This window comes from Macrobrachium nipponense, chromosome 47, assembly GCF_015104395.2.
Source record: "Macrobrachium nipponense isolate FS-2020 chromosome 47, ASM1510439v2, whole genome shotgun sequence".
Taxonomy (NCBI): Eukaryota; Metazoa; Arthropoda; class Malacostraca; order Decapoda; family Palaemonidae; genus Macrobrachium; species Macrobrachium nipponense.
In genome coordinates, this window is record NC_087222.1 from 34,980,103 (window position 1) to 35,000,546 (window position 20,444).

Sequence of the window (20,444 nt, forward strand, 5' to 3'; positions counted from 1 at the left end):
CAGGAACCATTCCCATTTTCTATTCATAATTTTTCTGTCGCTGGTGCTGAAAACACCTGTTTTCAGTACCTCCGTCTTAGGATTTTGGAAACTTCATTGCCGCTAAGTATCCTAATTGTCTTTTGATTTATTTACTTGGATTTGTGGGATTTGTGGCTAGGCATACGCTATCTTAAATTGATTTGAATTTGATTCATTTTTGCATAAAATATCTGAATCTAGTTAGGCTAGTTTCAGACGGGGTTGTCTGCAAAGATAGGGTGTGGCTACCGAAAGCTTCGGTAGATCCGCACTTGGTATGTACGAGGGGTATGGGTCTTGCTTCTTTGTTGAGATTTGTCATGTAAGGAGTGTGAGACTTGTCTATTCTGTAAGGAAGACGTGATTAGTATGTACGCAATTAATCAGTAAACATGTCTAATTCCGTAAGGAAGACGTATGATTCGTATGTACGCAATTAATCAGTAACAAAAGTCAGGGTAGTGAACCTGCTAACCTTCCTGTAGACTTTATTTTGCCTAACCCTGTAGTATGGCCTACGGGCTATGAATATGTCTACGAGAGGTGCTCGCTCTCCTTCATTGCTGTGAAGTGCTACTTCTGTAATTGTTACTCCTAACCCTGCAGTGTTGCCTTCGGGCCCTAAGCAGTGTCTGTAGAGGAATTGCCCTTTCTCTGATACTCTTTCGATTCGTATCTTAGAATCGAAAGTGCTTGCTTTAGAGAGTAAAAGTGAAGTGCAGAAGTGCAGTGATACCCTTGTGTAGTGAGGGTGCGTCAGATCGGCCTCGTTTCGCCTCTAGGCCGGGACCTCTGCTTGACTCCCAGGACCCGGGGAGGGAGCATGTCGAAAGCCTAAGGAGGGTTACAAGGAACCCCCACCGATCTGACGTGCCTTTGGCAGTTTCTGATGAAAATCCCCAGACTGCCAAAGTGCGTGCGCGTGCACGAATCCTGAAAGATTGCTTCTCGTCCTCCGAAGCGTCCTCCCCATGCAGGGGTTGGAGCTTTCGGAAGGACTCGCGCCTCTAAATAGAAGCTTTATAGAAGAGGACGCTTCACGTCCTCTCTCTCTCTCTTGTTATGCGTTTCAGTGAGAAGTAAGAAGGCGAACGTCGCCTGAACTCGTGTCCGTCTTTCCACCGAGAAATACGTAAGAGAAGTCATAGTAGCAGGAAGCTTTTGAGAGCGGACGCCCGGGACGCTCGGATGACTCCAGGCGCGCGCGCGGTGCACGCCAAGTCCGCGCCAGTGACGCCAAGTGCGCGCCAGTGGACGCCAAGTGGCGCGCCAGTGGACGCCGAGCGCGCTCCAGTGGACGCCGAGCGTGCTCCAGAGCGCCAGTGTGTCGCCTGGCTGAACGTTTCTGTTGAACTCTTCAAGCTCTTGTTTCAGATATGGGCCTAAAGAATGTTTATCTCTACCTCCGGTGATACCTTCTACCTCACCTGCAAAGAATGTGAAGTAGGCAGTGCTTCGGAGGAAGTTTAAAGTGAACAGACAACTTCTTCTTCGAAACCCAGCAAGACATCGGGTTTCGTGAATTCAAGAGGTCTCTGTCAATTAATATTGCTTTTCGCATAGGTGGATGGAGTTAGGAAAGCTCAAGGGAAGATCTCGTTTGCTCTACCGCAACCTTTGCTATTCTGCCAATAAATTTAAGTTGCCACTACCGCAGTCAAGACTTTGCGATAAGGCAGTTACGGGTTATGTAAGGCTCGATGTCCTGCACGTCAGGACTCTCGGCAACGTTCAGTGGGATTCTTGCAAAGGCACTCATCAAAAGGACGCTCTTCAGGAAAGCGCAAGACAGGACTTCCTTTGCCATACTGCCAATAAATTTTAAGCTTTCGCAGGCATTAGTTTGTGATACGGGAGAGGAAGCTGGTTGGAGAGTTTCTTCCTCTTCCCAGGATAATTTTGCAAGCTTTTTAGCCCATCTGAAAAGGTTTTTCAGATGATAGATTTTGTTAGTTTCTAGTCGGAACTACGCTGCCGAATTGAACATCGTCGTTCTACCTGCCGTAAGCCCAGTCTCTTAACAGGATTCTTGCCCCTTCCTCGTTTGAGACGGGAATCGGGAAAAATTCGGAAAAAATTAAAGGCTTGACTCCCTGGATTACGTTTTGTCAATTCAGTGACCTTTCCCCCATTGACAATATACTTTCGTTTTGTCAAGTAAGTGGGTATCCCCTCATTGACAAAATATCTCTGTCCCGTAAAATGGGTTAGTTCTCATTGACAAACATCTCATTAACTTGATATTGCGTAAGCGAATAAGCTCTTATTGACAAGATTCGGAAGAGCTCTCATTCGTCATTCGCAGACTCGTACAAGAAATTAGACTTGTAGACTACGTCAATGAACGCTTATGTCCAGTAACATAAGAAGCTTGAGCTGACTGCTTCGATTCTCTTAAGTTTTGTTCATGAAACTTGCCTGTCAGATATGTATGATAGCTGTATTTCCGAATTCAGCTATATATATGTCTGCCAGGTAAGTATGAACAAACTTTATTGTGATATAATTTCATATTTTGCCTTGCGTTATTTTACTTCTGGTTGTTCAAGTCATATACGCTTGCTGTAGTTACCTCTTCGGATGGCAACCGAGAGGTCTATTGTCTATTTAAGGACATTTAATCGTTACTCCTGCAGCCTTCCAGGAGTTTCCGATTTACCTTTTACCGTTGTATGGTATGTTTCTGACGACACAAACGCATCTATATATTTAGCGTTTTCTGTTTCGCTTAAATATACCAGCTTGAGAATCTTTCTGCTCAAAAATAAAAAAAACGAACCTATTTCTTCGTAGAATAGGGTAGCTGGCAACCCAGACATAAAGTTAAGAGACGACGTTCGTAAGCTGCTGGCTGCTGCTGTCACGCTGTGTCCGTCCTCCAGTCCACCGAGCCAGTAACAGATCGGGCGCTGTCATCGCGGTAGGTTACGTCTCTCTCTCCTGCGGATTGACTGACTAACCGTATCTCTGTCTGGCGGTTACGTCTCTCCTGCGGGATTGACTGACTAACTGTATCTCTGCCCTACAATCGGACTTTATGCCTAAGATTGAGGGAATTTCTTACGTGAATGAATAAACGTTGCATTCGTTTTGCCTTACTATGTTCAACAGAGTTATCTCTTAATCCTTTCGGTGCTCGTTACCACACGGTATAGAACTACGAGTCTACCGCAACATTGCACTTTTATATGCTCTCCTGCTTAGGCAAAGCGCAGCCTTATTAGGGAAGTAAGCATACTCGGGGAGAGAATGGATGAGCTTGCTGGGGACCATTTCCTTCCTGAAGAAGTTTGTTTCCCGAATAGACTGCAATTCAGACACAGTTTTTTCCTACCGGGAAACTGAAATATTATTCAAGATCTAGGAATGATTCTGAACATCTCTCAGTGCGTTTATCACCTGAGGTGATAGAAAGAAGGTGCCGGACATCTGGATAGGGTTTCAGATGTCCTGGATCTTAATCTGAAAGATGTAAAAAAGAGATTCGGTAGTCCCTCCAGTCCTCGTAACGAGTTTTGGGAACCAGTGGTCCAGATCAACTCTGATATTCCACAGCTCTCTCATATCTTAAGAAGTATCTTCTCTCGGTCCCTGTTCGAGTTTACGAGAAAGCCTATTATAACAAGGCGTAGAATGTAACGATCCTCTAGAGGTTCGTTACAGGATTGCAAAAGTCCGTACGAATCGTCTAGATCGACGGCAGCAACTATTGACTTCCGAGTGGAATCTTTCTTTAGAAGTAAGTTGAGAGTTGTGGAGACTTTAGGGACGCCCTTTCTTCTTCTCTTCGATATGTTGAGAGGACGAAGAGGCTTCTTCTTTTCTGCTCCCTTATTCTCGATCCGGGATCGGTACCATTAAACGCCATCCTATGATATTGAACGGGGATGGATATTTAGTCTCTTTTCCCCTTTTTTCAATCGCTTAGGAAATGTAATAAGAGGATTTATGACGTCACAGGGAGCGACAATGACGCTGATCGCCCCATGTTGGCCTTCAGGATCCTGGATTCACAGAGGTCACATACTTCCTAGTTCACTTTCCAAGGACCTTTTCCGAGAGAGTCGGTCTACTCTAACTCGAAAGGTACCTATAACTACCTATATACATCTCCGCTCTGAGTCTGACTACGTTCAGGCTATCGAGATGTTGCACAGGAATAAGATTACCGTCTTCCATTTCCGTCTGAAGAATGGGATAAGCTGGCAGTCACAACTATTAAAGAATACGCAAATATGTTGTTGACGGCCTTTGGGCTCAGAGATTTGCGTCTGTCAAACAACAAAGCCCTTCACGATCTTTGAGTTCTGTGGAATCTCGAACCTCGCTCATCATCTACTTTTTGTCTCACCTGTTTTCTCGGAGTCAGACACTCGTGCGAGATCAGGCGACATATAGTAGCCCTAAGTTTCTTGTTGACGAAGTCGGTTGCGTTTATACACCCCCGATGATCGTGTAACATGAGACCAGGTTGGACTGTCAGGCATTCTTCCTTCGGGACTGAATCGCCTTTTTGCTCCTCGCTCCTTTCTCCTGGCACCAGAAGCTCGAGTCAGGAGTGATTCGCTGACGACGTTGGGTTGCGTGATACACCCCCAAGGTTTGCTTAGATTGAATCGCCCAGGCAGTCCAGACACTCATCCTTCAGCGAAGAATAGTGCCTTATGGTCTTCAGGGTACAGCCTTGCTGTCCTTGATTCGTCTGACTGGTCAACTGGTCGGTCACCTGACTTTTAGTACAGACGGACTGACTGTGCATGTCCTGATCGAAGCTTTCAATATGGAACTTAGACGTAGTCATGAAGTTCTTGATGTCAAAGCATTCGAAACCTCTCCTACCTGTTAACTTCTTGCATGTGATCAGGAAGGCCTTCTTCTAACCACCCTAGATACGACAAAGAGGGTTAGTGAGATTTTAAGCCATCGTCACAAGTTTTGGCTTGAGAACACAAGGCGGTGTGCTCTCTAACCCTTGCCGTTGTGGCCTAAGAATGGTAAACCCGTTTTTGTCCTTGGGCCAGGAGCTTGGAAGCAAGGATGGCACAAGTTAGTGGGCAGGAGCCAGAGAGAGTCCTGTGCCCTGTCGGGGTCTCAAGTTTTATCTACATAAAACTCAAGAAGAGTCGAAGTCATTCGGCAATCTGCAGTGTTCCGAAAAAGACCAGACTTGCCCATATCGAAGAACAGCCTGGCTTTAGTGTTAAGGAGTTCTTTCAAAAATGCTCCTTCATTGTGTTTGCACAAAGATTTGAAATCTTTTTATCTGAATGCTCACGAGGTGAGGGCGCGGCCTCGGAAGCATTTCAACAGAGCATGGCACTCAGCAACATCCTGAGTACCATGTTTTAGCGAAGCAACTCTGTGTTCACTTCACACTCCCTGCGAGATGTGAAGATGGCATATGAGATCTGCTGCTCGCTAGGGCCATACGTGTCTGCAGACACAATCTTGGGGGCAAGAAGTACCACTCATCCTATCCTGTAGAAAATGGTTAGGAAGAGCTCTTAATTTAGTTGTTGAGTCGCCGACAACGGCGACTTCTTAACTCTTAAGCCTTAGTTAACACACCTTAACTTTGGCTAGGTTGGTCAGGTGGTGATATATATATTTATTTTATCTATATATATTTATTTTACTTCTTAGCCCTCATGGTATGGTCAATATGGTCTAGTCACGTCGTGGTCTCGCCCCTGTTGACAGATCATCTGGAGTGCACCAGCTATATAGGTCTCTACCTCGCTGGCAACTCTAGTAGCACAAGCAAGATTACGTGGCAGTAACCACGAAGCCAGCTATGCTAACAGGTGGAACCAAGATTTAAATCATCTGCATGCATTTGTTTCCCAAAATCCTTCTATTCTGTCCCTTCCCACCTCCAAAGGTGGGATTCAGCTATATATATATCTGACAGGTAAGTTTCATGAACAAAATGATATTGTTATGATACAATAAAGTTTGTTCATACTTACCTGGCAGATATATATAATCAAGTACCCACCCACCTCCCCTCAGGGGACAGTGGAAATAAAAATTATGAATAGAAAATGGGAATGGTTCCTGATACCCGCCTCCCAGCGGCGGGAATGGGTACTAACCACCTGGCCGACCACTGCGTGTGTCGGAAGTTTTTAAAATTCTGTCGGACTTCAGAAAATACAGCTATATATATATCTGCCAGGTAAGTATGAACAAACTTTATTGTATCATAACAATATCATTTTTGCCCCCAACAGGTTTTGGTGTTGCGTGAACTGGCCCTTTCTGTCCCGACATACTTCTTCCAGCAAGTCCAGCAGTTTTTGGACGTCATCTTCAATGCTGTCAGGGATCCTAAGCCGGCCAATCGCTGAGGGGGGCTGTTGCGGCCTTGAGAAGTCTGCTTCGGCTATCATGCCCAGAGAGAAACTAAAGAAATGCAGCAGACAATGTGGTATGTTTTGCTATTGTTATCATTATTATTGCTGTGTCAGCGATTGGTTAAGAAAGAGCCACTGTAGACACACCCAAGTTTAAGTGAGAAAATATAGAACAATGACCTGCGATAATGTCCTCTCCAGCTGTACTAAGTAAAAATGACAAAGTTTATAGGGAAATAAAAATGAAATACAAAGTTTTAAAAGAGCAATGAAAATGGAAATTGTCAGTATTTTTATACTTTTATTTCTATGTAAACTGTCAATTTTGCTTCGTAAAGCTGAAAGAGGCCCTCAGTGAAGGTCAAAAGCTCCTATTGTGTATTCTCTCCCTTAATCTTGGTTGCATACAGTGGTCCTTTCTTAACTATTCAAGACAAACACGAATATTGGTTTTCATACGAAGGTGTCAATGATCATTCGTTGATAATTGTTCTGCCATATGTCTCCCTCTGATGTCGTTTCGTTTGTAGGTACAAGCAGTGTCTGACAGAAGCCTGGGCAGGCTTTGACGAAGCCCCAAACAACAAGGACCGCAGCCTCTCCAGGGACGACCGCGTCCACGGATCTTTGCTCGTCTTGAACGAGCTACTTCGCTGCAGCAACAACGAGTGGGAGAGAATGGTGAAGCAGCTTGACCATCTCACTCACTATCAAATGCCCTCTCACAAGAAGGTAAACCTTCTGGTTGATAGATTTCCTATTGACCTCTTACCATGACTTTTTCAGCCTTCATCATAGGTTACTGGTGGGATGAGGTAGATAAAGCATTGAATTTCCTCTCCTTTGGGTCATTGTGTTGAGAAATCTAGTCAGTGGAAGTCCTGCGGGAATGTTGGATCATTAAGATAGTGTCAAACTCATCCAATTTGTTATAGATTTGGTGGTAGATTCAATATTGCTATATTGTGTGATTAGCAGCATAACTCTGTACAGTCTTTGGTTTTTGGTAGAGTAGATATTCTTGAATGTACAGGACAGTAGTATGTTTGCTGTTTTTCCTCTTTTATATATTAAATATACATATAAATTGGTGTTGTTCCAATTTTGCATCCTGAAAAAACAGGATAGGTTCTAATGCAGGGAGCTCGGTTAAATACACTTTCAGTTAAATCCAGTTATCATACAATTCGAGAAGATCCCTTGTAGATGCAGGATTTTTTTGTGTAGAATTCTCTATTTAAAAGTACCACAAATTTTTTTTTAATAACCGTAATAGGGAAAAGTAATCTTATGCAGTTGTTCGAAAAGAAGGGTCAATAGTAGCTTGATATATCTAAGCTGTTAAAGTAAGTAGTCTCAGACCTGCTGGTATCTGTATAAGATTTTTGTCGTCTTGTAGGGAGTTTTAATGCCTGCATCATATCTCGCCTACAGTATCTTGATGACTTCAGCTGCATTGCTTAATGTTTGTTACTTTTCATTTTTACTCAACTCATGTTAGATTAGAAAAAATGGAGTAATAACACTCGGTTTGTCGTTACAGGATAGCATGTCGTCCGTAGTTAAGCGGCTCAGAGGCCAGGGTACTCTCACTTCATCGTCTCACGGTACCCACGACTTGGTGTCTGGGCTTCCAAGTCATGCTAATTCAGCCATTGGGTTAGTATTTTGAATGGGTTAACATATTTTTAGAGATTTTTTGTCAATATTTCTCCTATTCATTTGGTAACTTTGAAATAATTTGTAGGGGTTCTTCTTAAACAGTAACCAGATTTTTTGTAATTAGCGAGTCACCTTAGGGGGTTAGTGCTGTCAATGCACCTCAACGTGGTGCATTGTAGGCATTACATGAAGAGTTTTGCAGTGTCCTTTTGGCCCCTAGCTTTAACCGCTTACATTCCTTTTGCTGTACCTCTGTTCCTATTCTCTTTCTTCCAACTGATTTTCCACCCTCTCTAACTATTGTTTCAGAGTGCAACTGTGAGGTTTTCCTTCTGTCACACATTTCAAACCTTTTTAATGCCAATTTCCCTTTCAGCGCTGAATGATCTCATAGGACCTAACGCTTGGCCTTTGGCCTGAATTCTATATTCTATTCTATTCTGACCAGTGAGAGTATGAATGACTAGTCAGGATTTCAGGCAGGAAATATGCTAGACAGGAGAGGACTCTGCAGACACTTGAATCCTTAAAAGGGAACGCTCGATTTCAAATTGTTATTGGTGGCAATTTCTTTTCAGTTAACCCTTTCAGGTTCTGCTGTAATGACAACTGTCGTTCTTTGCTTAGCCTTTGAGATACGGTGAAAAGACTGAAAAGGCAAGCAGACAAGTGCTAGGCTGAATAAGATTTAGAAATCAAAGAGATTTCAGTTGCATATGAAAGTAAAGTCGTGCTTTAGTATGATTTGTATTGCCACATGCGCATGAATCGTGACATAATCTAAAAAATTATGTCACTTTATGAATAGAGCTTCAAGGTTTTTAGGCAGTCAGATGGCAGGATAGAATGAGAAATTAGACCATAAAGGAAATTCCATATGTCGATGTCGAACAACCACAGGGAGAATAGAACGTGATAGTGCGCTTCTGTTACCACCAGAAGAGTTTGAAAACCTTGAACTATTTAGATGCAAGCTATGAGAATGGAGGCTGGAGATTTGTGGAAGACAAAACAGTGGTGGAATTTCACAGAGGCCATTTGAGTCACAGGGCTGTGGAGTTCGCAACAGTGATGAAAGCTAATGAGTAATCTGAAGAAAATAAGCCAATTTTTAATGTCAAACCGTCACTAGATTTCATTTATTTTTCAGCGGAACTGAGACTACAATCCTGGACCAGCCATGCGAAAGCAGAACTTGCAGAGAATTGATTCTCGAAAAGTACGACAGCATCTGCAATCAGGCAAGTGAAATGGGGTAGTCGGGAAACAAGTTATTGTTTGTTCATGAAACTTACCTGACAGATATATATATAGCTGTATTCTCCGAAGTCCGACAGAATTTCAAAATTCGCGGCACACGCAGTGGGCGGCCAGGTGGTGGTACCATTCTGCCGCTGGAGGCGGATATTGGCAGGAACTATTCCCATTTTCTATTCATATTTTTTCTGTCGCCGGTCGGTAAACAACTGTTTACAGACCTCCGCCTAGGATTTTGAAACTTCATTAGCCGCTTAAGTATCCTAATTATTCTTACGATTTTTGACTTGGATTTGTGGCTAGGCATACGCTATCGTAAATTTTTCATTGCATTTGATGTCTGAGGCTAGTTAGCCTAGTTTCAGACTTTGTTGTCTGCATGGGGGATGGTGAAGCTACCGGAACTTTCGGTAGACACTCGCTTAGTGTATATGGCGTTTACATGTTTTCTTTGCATAAGTTCAATGTAATTAGTGTAATGTGTGGGACTGATTACGGAAGAAGTAGGATTCATGTACGCATTTTAGAGCGTGTTAGAAATCAGGAGTTTTCCTCCACAGTAAACAGAAGCTAGAAATAATGAACCTTCTAACCTCCTGTAGATTTTATTTTGCCTAACCCTGTGGTATGGCTTACGGGCCTAGAGAAGTGTCTGCTAGAGGATTACATCAAGTAATCTTAGACTAAAGTGCTCGCTCTCCAATCAGTGTTGTGAAGGGTATGCCCCCTTGTGTTGTGGAGGGGGCGTCAGATCGGCCCATAATGCCTCTAGGCCTGGACCTCTGTCGGACTCCCAGGACTCAGGGGAGAGGGCATGTCGAAAGCCGCAAGAGGGTTACGGGGGCTCCCCACCGATCTGGCGTCCCTTCGGCAGAACCTGTTGACGCTTCCCAGGCTGCTAAAGATCGTGCACGCGCACGAATCTTGAAGGATTGCTTCTCGTCCTCCGAGGCGTCCTCCCCGCGCAAGGGTTGGAGCTCTCGGAAGGACTCGCGCCCTCTAAGAAGCTTTAGAGAAGAGGACGCTTCACGTCCTCTCTCTCGTTAGGAGGGAACGTCAGATCGGCCCCATAACGCCTCTAGGCCTAGACCTCTGTCGGACTCCCCAGAAACCAGGGAGAGGGCATGTCAAAAGCCGAAGGAGGGTTTACGGGCTTTTCATGCTGATCTGGCTTCCTTTCGGCAGGTCCTGTTGTAGCTTCCCAGGCTGCCGAAGATCGAGCACGTGCACGAAGCTTCAAGGGTTGTTTCTCGGCCTCCGAGGCATCCTCCCCACACAGGGGTTTGGGCTCTCGGAAGGACTCGCGCCCCCTAAAGAAGCTTTAGAGAAGAGGACGCTTCACGTCCTCTCTCTCGTCACGAGAGGATAGGAGGAAAGAGACCACATTTACCCTTTTAGAAGAATGCACTGGCTCTTTTTTCTAAAAGGGACATTTAAGGAGGCTCATTCATCTTGCCAAGAAGAGTGATTTGAGCCTCCTGCGAGTGAACGCTCATGTATATATCATTTATACATTATTAAGGAGGCTCATTCATCTTTCCAGAAGAGTGATTTGAGCCTCCTGCGAGTGACCGCTCATGTATACTTCATTTATACATTATTAAGGAGGCTCATTCATCTTGCCAGAAGAGTGATTTGAGCCCCCTGAGAGTGAACGCTCATGTATACATCATTTATACATTATTAAAGAGGCTCATTCATCTTGCCAGAAGAGTGATTTGAGCCTCCTGCGAGTGAACGCTCATGTTTATATCACTTGTACATTATTAAGGAGGTTCATTCATCTTGCCAGAAGAGTGATTTGAGCCTCCTGCGAGTGAACGCTCATGAAGTTAGAGCTGTTTCAACCTCGCTAGCATTCCAAAAGAATTTGTAATCAAGGACATTCTTGATTCCACCTTTTGGAGGAGCAACTCAGTATTCGTCTTCTCTCCTCATGGCGCTCCGTATACGTTATGTAACGTTCGCTTTACTTCGAAAAGCAAGCTGATAAGTTTGACGGCCGGCAAGCTGCTTTGCACAGTCAAACAACTTATGTCTCTGGTCGGCATAAGAAGGGCAATTTAGAAGTGAGGAAGCTTTTGGAGGTGCTCGACGTCCTATAAGTAGAGACATTCTCCAGGACGCTTCGGCAAGCACCTTGCGGAAGACGAAAGCCATACGTCTTCCTTTAGTGTTCACACTCTTCAGGAGCAGCGTGCGGCTCTCCATGGAGACTCGCATGAGGACGTCCCTTAAAAATATTCAACGTCATACGCAAAACGCGGTTTCGTCATAACATTGAGATGTTGGCAAAGTCGCTCGCCAGGAGACGCCCGCTTTGGCGGGCCTTGCATGCATCAAGGCGCTCAACGAGTTCCTCTCTGAAACGTCGTTCAGAAGACTTGGTGTTCTCTGCTCGACACGCTCGTAGCTAAGCACGCTCAGCAGTTGAGGACGCTCAGCAGGACGCTTGTTTTCCAGGACGCTTTTGAGGACGCTTTTGTGCACATTCGCCAGGACGCTTCGGTGGAAGCTCGGCAGGACCCTTTGCGAGAGAAAAGACTTGTAGAACGGCGTTTTATTTGCTGTTCAGGACGTTTCTTAGGACGCTTGACGCTTTATAAATGCTCGTCAAGAGGAGGTTTTTTCAGGACTCTCCACAGGACATTCCTTTACAGAAATTTTTAAAAAGGATTCGGAGTTAGCGGAGAGACATACCCGAATTTTTTCTTCGATCCCTCTTTCCTCTTCATCGATTTCTCTGAGAATCGGGAAGATTATATACTCGGATTCCTGGTGACTTTCGGTCATGTTAAAGGGTTTTCCACCCCTATTAGCAAAGTGCTAATAGTTTTTGTCTAGTAAGGACGTTTTCCCCATTGTCAAGATACTAAACGTTTTGTCATTTAAGTGGGGGACCCCTCATAAATGGGGTAGAGTCTCATTGACATAGATTTTAACGTTTATCGTTTAAGCGGATAAACTCATTAACAAATTTCGAAGAGCTCTCATTCATTTTCAGAGGCTCATCCGGGAGTAAGAAAAAGACTTGTAGACTAGATCCAGGAAGTCTTATGTCCAATATCATAAGAACATTGAACGGTCCTTTTCGATCCTCGGTTCTCTCTTGATGATCTCTATTCGAATATTACTCCTTTTCTTGGCAAAGAGTCAAGGAGTTCTTTTAAAAGTCTCATTCATTTAGAACGTGGACAGTCGTTTTCCTTTCTTTCTCTCTTCCTCGCTCGAGGAAAGATTTAGTAGAGAATTCGATGAATTCAAATTACTACAATACTTACGTATTTATCTTTGCGTCATTTTGCTAACGCATGGGTCAAGTCATATACGCATATAGTATTTACCTCTGCGGATAGAAGCCGAAGAACTGTTGTTTCTAATGTATTTATTTGACACTCCCTTCAACCTTCCAAGAGTTTTCGGAGTAAGAATAACTATTCAGGTATTGTTACGACAACACCAACTCAGATTCTGTATTTAGCGAATTTTTAATTTTTGTTTTGAAATATGCCTGCTGGAGAGTTTCCTTTTGCTCGATAATTTCATACCTATCCCTTCGTAAAAGGAGTACTGGCAACTCAGGCAGATAGTGCGAGACGATGAACAAGGCTGCTGTTACTGTGATGTGATCTACGCAGTACCGGCTAGCTCGGTGTCATGCGCGTTTGGTTGCGTCTCTCTGCCCACCCTACAATCATGGATTTTAGCCTCGGGTTGAGGAAATTTCTAGTAATCATGAATGAACATGCCTTCCGTTTTACTTAGAAAATTTCAACAAGATATCTCTTATACTTGTTCGGTGCGGGTTTACCGCACGGTAACAGAACTCTGTACGAATCTACCGCGGCATAGCACTATAATAATGCTCTCCTGCTTATGCAAAGTGCAGCCTTATTTAGGGAAGGAAGCAGGCTGAGTGAGGGAATGGATGAGTTTGCTGGGGACCATTTCCTCGCTGGAGAAGCTTGTTTTCCCTGAATAAAAACAGCAATTCAGACCTCTACAATTTTTCCTCACGAAGAAATTGGAATAACATCAAAGATCTTGTAATAATTCTAATTTTCTCTCAACGGCTTGAGGATCACCTCGGGTGATAGCGAGGAGGGTGCCAGACATCCGAACAGAGGAACAGATGTTCTGGCACATTGTCCCTGAAAGAATTGGAAGCCAATTGGTCGGCTCTCCAGTTCCTCGAAGGGTGAGTTTGGATCGAGTGGCCCCAAATCATCCCGGATAATTTCTCAGCTCTTTCATAGCTCAAGAACAGAGAATTGGTTATGGGCTTAGGCACGGAACGTAACGGTCCTCAAGAGGTTCGTTAAACTAGTACACGTCCGTGCGGGTCTTCTCGATCGAAGGCAACAACTACTGACGTCTGAGTAATTTCCTCACTTAGAAGTATTTCGAAAGTGAGGAGAGACTGAGGGCGTCCTTTCGTTAAGTTTTTCGTAATTTTGAAGACGAAGGAGCTTCCTCTTAAGTTGTTCCCTTATTCATGATCCTAGAGGATAAGCTTTAGTCGCCACATGTTGCCTCTAAGAGGTTGGATTCACAGAGGTCAGGTAATTCAGAGAATTGTCCAAAGACCTTCCCGAGAGAATCGGTGTAATCTAACTTCGTCACTTAGTGAAGTATCTAATATCTCTCCTCTCTGAGTCTGAAGGCGTTCAGACTATCGAGAAGCGATAAGATCTTCAAGATTAATGGCAGTCTCTTGGCCAAGGCAAAGCAGTGCTGCCTATTTTCAGTGTTCAATCGGAGCGGGCCGTTTCTGGATAGTGAAGGGAAATGACTGTTCCTCCAACTCGACCTCTGTGAATTTCTTTATGGTTCTATCTTTCCGTATGAAGTACGAGATAAGATAGAAGTCCTAACTATTGTAGAATATGCAAATAGGTTGTTGACGGCCTCTAGGCTCAGAGATTCGGTTCTGTCAAACAACAAAGCTTCACGATCTTTGAGGTCTGGGGAGATCTTGAAATTCTCTGGATCGCAGGTTCCGGCATGGAACTTAGACGTAGTCTGAGTTTCTGATGCCAAAAGCATTTCGAACCTATCCTTTCTGCGAACTTAATACACGTGACAGAAAGGCTAACATTCTAACCGCTCTAGCCACGGCAAAGAGGGTTAGTGAGCTTTTAGCTATCATCAGAGGGTTTTAGCTTTAAAGTGGAACATAATGCGGTCTGTCCTCTAAGCCTTCCGTTCTTGATAAGAACGAAAACCTGTCTAACCCTTGACCCGAAGGTTTGGAGACCAAGGGTATGGCACAAATTATTGGGCAAAGGCATTAGAGTCCTGTGCCCTGTCGGGTCTCTCAAGTTTTATCTTAATAAAACTATAGTAAGTCGAGGTCAACGGACAATCTGCGGTGTTTCCGTAAAGACCAGACTGGTTCATGTCCAAGAACACCCTGGCATTATAGTCAAGGAGTTCTTTTAAGAAGTCTCATTCATTATGTTTGCATAAAGATTTGAGATTTTTTCTTAATATGAATGCTCAAGAGGTGAGGGCGCGGCCTCGGAAGCATTTCAACAGAGCATGACACTCAGTAACATCCTGATGCCAACGCTTTAGCGAAGCAACTCTGTGTTCGCTTCACACTCCCGACGGATGTGAAGACGACATTTGAGATCTGTAAGTCGCTAGGACCATACATATCCGTAGATATATTATTGGGGGCAGCAAGCAACACGAATCCTACTCCTATAGAAAAGGGGATAGTTGTGCTTTTAAACTTTGAAGGGTTTGGTCGCTTGAGGCGCGTTTCCTTTTCTTTAGCCTAGAAGTTATGGAACTAACTTTAATAGGTTAGGTCAGTGGTGGTTTTAGCTTCGTTGCCCTCAAAGAAGTATGGTCCATATGGTCTAGTCACATTGTGGTCACGCTCCCGTTGACAGATCATCTTAGAGCGCACCAGCATTACAGGTCTCTACCTCGCTGGCAACTCTAGTAACGCAGAAGCAGACTTTAGTGACAGTAATCACGAAGTCGGCTATGCTAAACAGGTGAGGAACCAAGATGATATTCATCAACTTAATTTAGTTTTCCCAAAAAATCCTATTCTGTCTCTTCCCACCATCCGAAGGTGGGATTCAGCTATATATATATCTGTCAGGTAAGTTTCATGAACAAAATGTTATTGTTATAATATCAATTAAGTTTGTTCATACTTAACCTGGCAGATATATATAATTAAAGTGCCCACCCACCTCCCCTCAGGAGACAGTGGCACTGATAAAATATGATAGAAAATGGGATGTTCCTGATATCCGCCTCCCAGCGGCGGGAATGGGTACCACCACCTGGCCCCCCCCACTGCGTGTGGGCCGCGAATTTTGAAATTCTGTCGGACTTCGGAGAATACAGCTATATATATATCTGCCAGTTAAGTATGAACAAACTTAATTGTATTATAACAATAACATTTTTAACAACAAAGGACCGAAGAAGGACTGGTTCATGTCATAATGGACTTTTTTACTTGATTTTATATATATATATATATATATATATATATATACTGTATATATATATATATATATATAATATATATATGATGATGTTCAAACAAACCTTTAGTGTAATGGGCCATCGTCCATTCTGCCTTTATCTTTGAACATCTTTCTTCCAGGTCCTTGGCCAGCGGAACATCAGGAACGGTATAATCCAGAGTGCTATCCTGCAGATACTTCCGAGATTAGCCGCCCTGAATAAAGACAAGTTTTCCCAGAGGTAAAGTACTTTGTGCTCAGTTAGGCTGACTGTAGCCAAGGTTCTTTTAACTTTTGTTCTTTCACTGTCCAGTATCCACTTATCACTTCGAAGTGTTCCTTTTTCAAACCATGCTAGAATACAGACCTTGATTCCCTGACTTATTTATGTATGAAAGCTTCTAGCCAGCCCTGTAATAGATGTAACTTCGTGGATCTTAAACCACCTTATAATGTAGTAATTATTTGCTCCTCGTTGAATAAGACAATTTTCTTTCTTTCCAGTCATCTGCCAGACACCATGACATACCTCCTCACTTGCCTGAGAGGTCGTGACAAGGAGCGCCCCACAGCTTTCGTAACGCTGGGCTTGATCTGCGTGGCCGTTGGTCCAGGCATCAAGAAGCAGAAGTACTTGCCCAAGATCATGGAGGTTGTGAAGGCGTCTCTTCCGACAAAGGTGAGAGGTTTGTGTGCTTTAAAGGTCTCATGATCTGTATTGAGAATTTGTCTTTTCAGTTTTATGCATTAGTCAATTTCAGCTTCCTGCCATCAAAATGTTTTAATACTGTTGTGATCTTTCTCATATTTGTGAATGTCATTACTCAAGTCAGAGATTTAATTTTCTTGAGAGAGTATAAATGGGAAAGCAGTTCATTATAGTAGATTTGACATTATTACTGTTTATTCCAAAATTTCTCTGTCTTGTTATTTCTTGAGTATTGCACCTTCAAAGCATAAATGTAAATGACAGATGGTTACTTTCAATGTAAGTTCGTATTTGCCCTGCCTCTTAAAACAGAATATTTGTTCATGAAACTTACCTGTCAGATATATATATAGCTGTATTCTCTGAAGTCCGACAGAATTTCTAAAAACTTACGACACACGTAGTGGGAGTAGGGTGGTTAGTACCCATTCCCGCCGCTGAGAGGCGGGTATCAGGAACCATTCCCATTTTCTATCAGATTTCTTCTGTCGCCGGTGTTGTAAACAACTGTTTACAGCACCTCCGCCTCAGGATTTTGGAAAAATTTCTTTGCTTGAGTATCCTCTTGACTTTTTGGTTTTTTGTTATTGGATCGATAGCTTGGCATACGGTACTTTGGATTGTTTTTGAATTTGGCTTGGTTTTTCCAAATTAAATAGTCAGGTTCTAGTTCGGCTAGTGCCAGAGTGTGTATGAAAGAGGAATGCAAGGTGAGGCTACCAAAAGCCCTTGGTGGATCCTCTCACTACAAGTGTGTAAAGGTGTAGGGGGCAAGTGTGTAGGTATGATTTTTTCGCTGCACGGAGTGTGAAGTCTGATGATGCACAATGGAAGACGTATGAATCCTATGTTAATAAATTAGAGCGTGATAGGATCAGGAGGTCTTCCTCCAGGAGTAAATCGGGTAGCAGACAGGGTATTAATGTAACCCCTTCTAACCCTTCTTTAGATTTTGTGACTCCTAACCCCGTAGTGTTGCCTTCGGGCCCTCAAGTGGTGTCTGCGGAGGGTAATGCCCTTTCGCTTATTTTAGATTCTTTGAAAACTCTGGAATCTAAGGTTCTTGCCCTTGAAAACAGGCAAGTGCTAAGTGTAGTGATAGTGCCCCTAGTGAAGTGGAGGGGGCGTCCAGATCGGCCTTATAGCGCCTCTAGGCTGGGACCTTCTGCCGGACTCCCAGGACTCAGGGAGAGGGCATGTCGAAGGCCAAAGGAGGGTTACGGGGATCCCCCACGGGGATCCCCCACCGATCTGATGTCCCTTCAGCAGTACCTGTTGACGCTTCCCAGGCTGCTAAGGAGCGTGCTCGAGCACGTATCCTAAAGGATTGTTTCTCGTCCTCCCCGCGCAAGGGGTGGGAATCTCGTTCGGATTCGCGACCTTTGAAGAGGACGTTTCAAGATCAGGACGCTTCACGTCATGCTTCATCTGATTGGCATTCTTCTCTGGAAAGCGTGTCTTTCCGCCCCAGAAGAAGGCTAGTCGTCTTTCTGATGATGACGCCTTAGAGCGCCCCAGTCGCTCTAGAGCCAAGGCTGTTCCTGGGAGAAGGAAGAAGGCGTCCCCCTCGCCCCTCACCTTCTCACAGGCATAGCTCTTCTCCTCGTAAAGAACCTTCGCAGACGGAGATAATCCTTGCTATGCAGCGGCAACTGGATGCTTTACTTAAGCAGAAGGAAACGGTTTCTGGTCGTAGGAAGGACGACAGACTTCCGATCAAGAGATCAAGACAGTCTTCTCCGCCTGCTCGTCTTTCGTTCCTGTTTCCTGGTATTTCATCTTCTAGGCTTCGTTCTCCCCAGCGTTCGTCTAGAGGTGGAGGTAAACGTCAGGAGAGAGAGAGGTTTCTTCATTCTGCCCTCTCTTCTCGACGTGAGGACGCTCGGCGTTCCGACATCGACGTTTCTGATGAAGATGTTCTGGTTTCTGACGGACGGAATTTGGTACGCCTGCTCCGCTTCGTCATGCTTGTGTTGACGCTCATCGGGACGCTCGTCAAGTGTCAGTTCCTGTCTCTTCGCGGGACGATCGTAGAGACGCTTCGCGGGACGCTAGGAGAGACGCTCCGCTCATCGCTTCTTTGGACGCTTCGTTGGACGCTCAGTTGGACGCTGATTTGGACGCTTCGTTGGACGCTCGGAGGGACGCTAGGTTGGACGCTCCGATGGACGCTAATAGACATCGGCGTAAGAGCTTCTTGGACGCGAATACAGAAGTTCGCTCTCGATCGGACGTTGTTCCCGAGTCTTTAGCTGACGCTACACGTCTTCCTTCTACTTCGCGTTTTACTCAAGTTGTGATTGCTGATCCTGTGTCGGCTAACGATTCTGTTAAGGGTACGTTACCCTCTTCTTCTCGTCATCGGTCTGATAGGAGACTTGGAGTGAAAGGTCTTCTGCCTCTTTCTTCGGAGTTTAACTCGGGTAAGGAAGAAGGGGAATTGAGCTGTTCTTCGGAGGAGGTTGACGAAGAACAACCCTCGACGTCGTCTTCTTCAGACTATCAAGTTGTTCCGACACGTAATACAAACCATCGGTCCTTTAACAATAGGAAGTAGCTAGCGGCAGCTGGAACGGTCGTAAGCTTCGAACAAGGGGAGAACGGTAGTTTTAACTGCTTGTCCGACAGTCGCGCTCGGCGGCGCGACTGGGAGGTAAACAAATCACTTTGGTTCGGCCGCGGGGTGTGAAGGACGGTGTTCGTCATCGCTCTCTGCCCGCTTCCATCGTCGTATGCTTTGTTTATATTGTGTTTTCTACTAATGGTTTGTTTGACTTGAAAATGAAACTGTAAGTACACTGTTTTCATTTTCATTACTTAATTATGAACCAACATGGAGCTAGCGCCGTAGATGCGGCGATTTCCTCTCTTTTCATAAATTGAACCCTTGAATTATGTCTCGGTGCCGAGGGCGGGCGCGCTCGCGCCGAGTCATGTATTTTGGGCGAAAGTGTGTAATTGAAAAATGTAAGTACTTTTTTTCATTATATTTTTGCCCTGTGCGTTCGTTACCGAGAGCGTGATTGCGCTCGGCACGATCCTTTTATTTTGTATGATAAAATGCAATGAAAGTGGATTTGCAATACAGTATTCTTTTCATTTTCATTATTTATTTGCATAATTTAATTTGGATCAATTTTCGCTCTTACCCGGGAATTGATCCTTACGACTATTTTCTGTGAAAGTGAAATCGCAAGTGCAGTATTCTGTTTCATTTTCATATATATTTTATGATAGCATCATATTATATGGATCAAGTTTCCGTTCTTACCCGGGAATTGATCTTTTTCCCTTTAAGTTCTATGAAGTGAATCGCAAGGGCAGTATTCTGTTTCATTTTCATATTACTTTTCACTGCTGTGCGGGGGTAGGGGAAGCGAAGGTCTGCCAGGAAGTCGTCGGAAAGCTCTCCCGCGACTCCCTTGGTATCCGATTCTTCGTCTTCCTTCTGTCCCCCCGCTCAGCTTCTTCGTTGTATTTTGTATTTGGGGTCTTCCTTGCGTTCGGGGTGGGGCATGTCTTCCCCCCGTGCGTGAGGGAACCCCTCTTACTAATCTATCTATGCTACCGCAGGTGCTACATCCATGGGAGACGACCTTGGACAGGTATGGACCACCGCGGCGGCAGGGCGTGCCTAGCATTCACGGCTGCTGCAGCGTCTAGCGAGGTCTGGGGCGGTCTCCACTACTACCACGGCCGCTTATGTGCTCCCCCCCCCTCCTGGTCTACACTCCCCATGCTGTGTCGGTGACGCCGTCTGCCGCTACTAGGGCCGCCGCCGTACCGAGGGGAGGGGGTTGCCGCCGCCGCCTGTTTTCTTCGTGTTGCCTGCCCCAGACTTCCGCTGTTCCAGCAGCTCGCCCCTGGACCGGCCGCCAGTACCCAGGTTCCGCTGGCTGCCGATGATTCTACGAGGCGATCGCTGGGCCTGCCGTACCTGCCGCT

At 44.7% G+C, this 20,444-nt stretch overlaps 1 protein-coding gene across 1 annotated transcript in view; it reads left to right on the forward strand.

The window, feature by feature from the left end:
- Nucleotides 1-16,575, forward strand: part of LOC135204643 (serine/threonine-protein kinase mTOR-like) — a 42,329-nt gene extending 25,754 nt beyond the window's left edge. The window contains 7 exon segments of the mRNA XM_064234791.1: nucleotides 6,255-6,451; nucleotides 6,908-7,109; nucleotides 7,921-8,036; nucleotides 9,190-9,280; nucleotides 15,931-16,031; nucleotides 16,295-16,469; nucleotides 16,552-16,575. Coding sequence (XP_064090861.1) covers nucleotides 6,255-6,451; nucleotides 6,908-7,109; nucleotides 7,921-8,036; nucleotides 9,190-9,280; nucleotides 15,931-16,031; nucleotides 16,295-16,469; nucleotides 16,552-16,575 — 906 coding nt within the window.
- The last annotated feature ends 3,869 nt before the right edge of the window (nucleotides 16,576-20,444 follow it).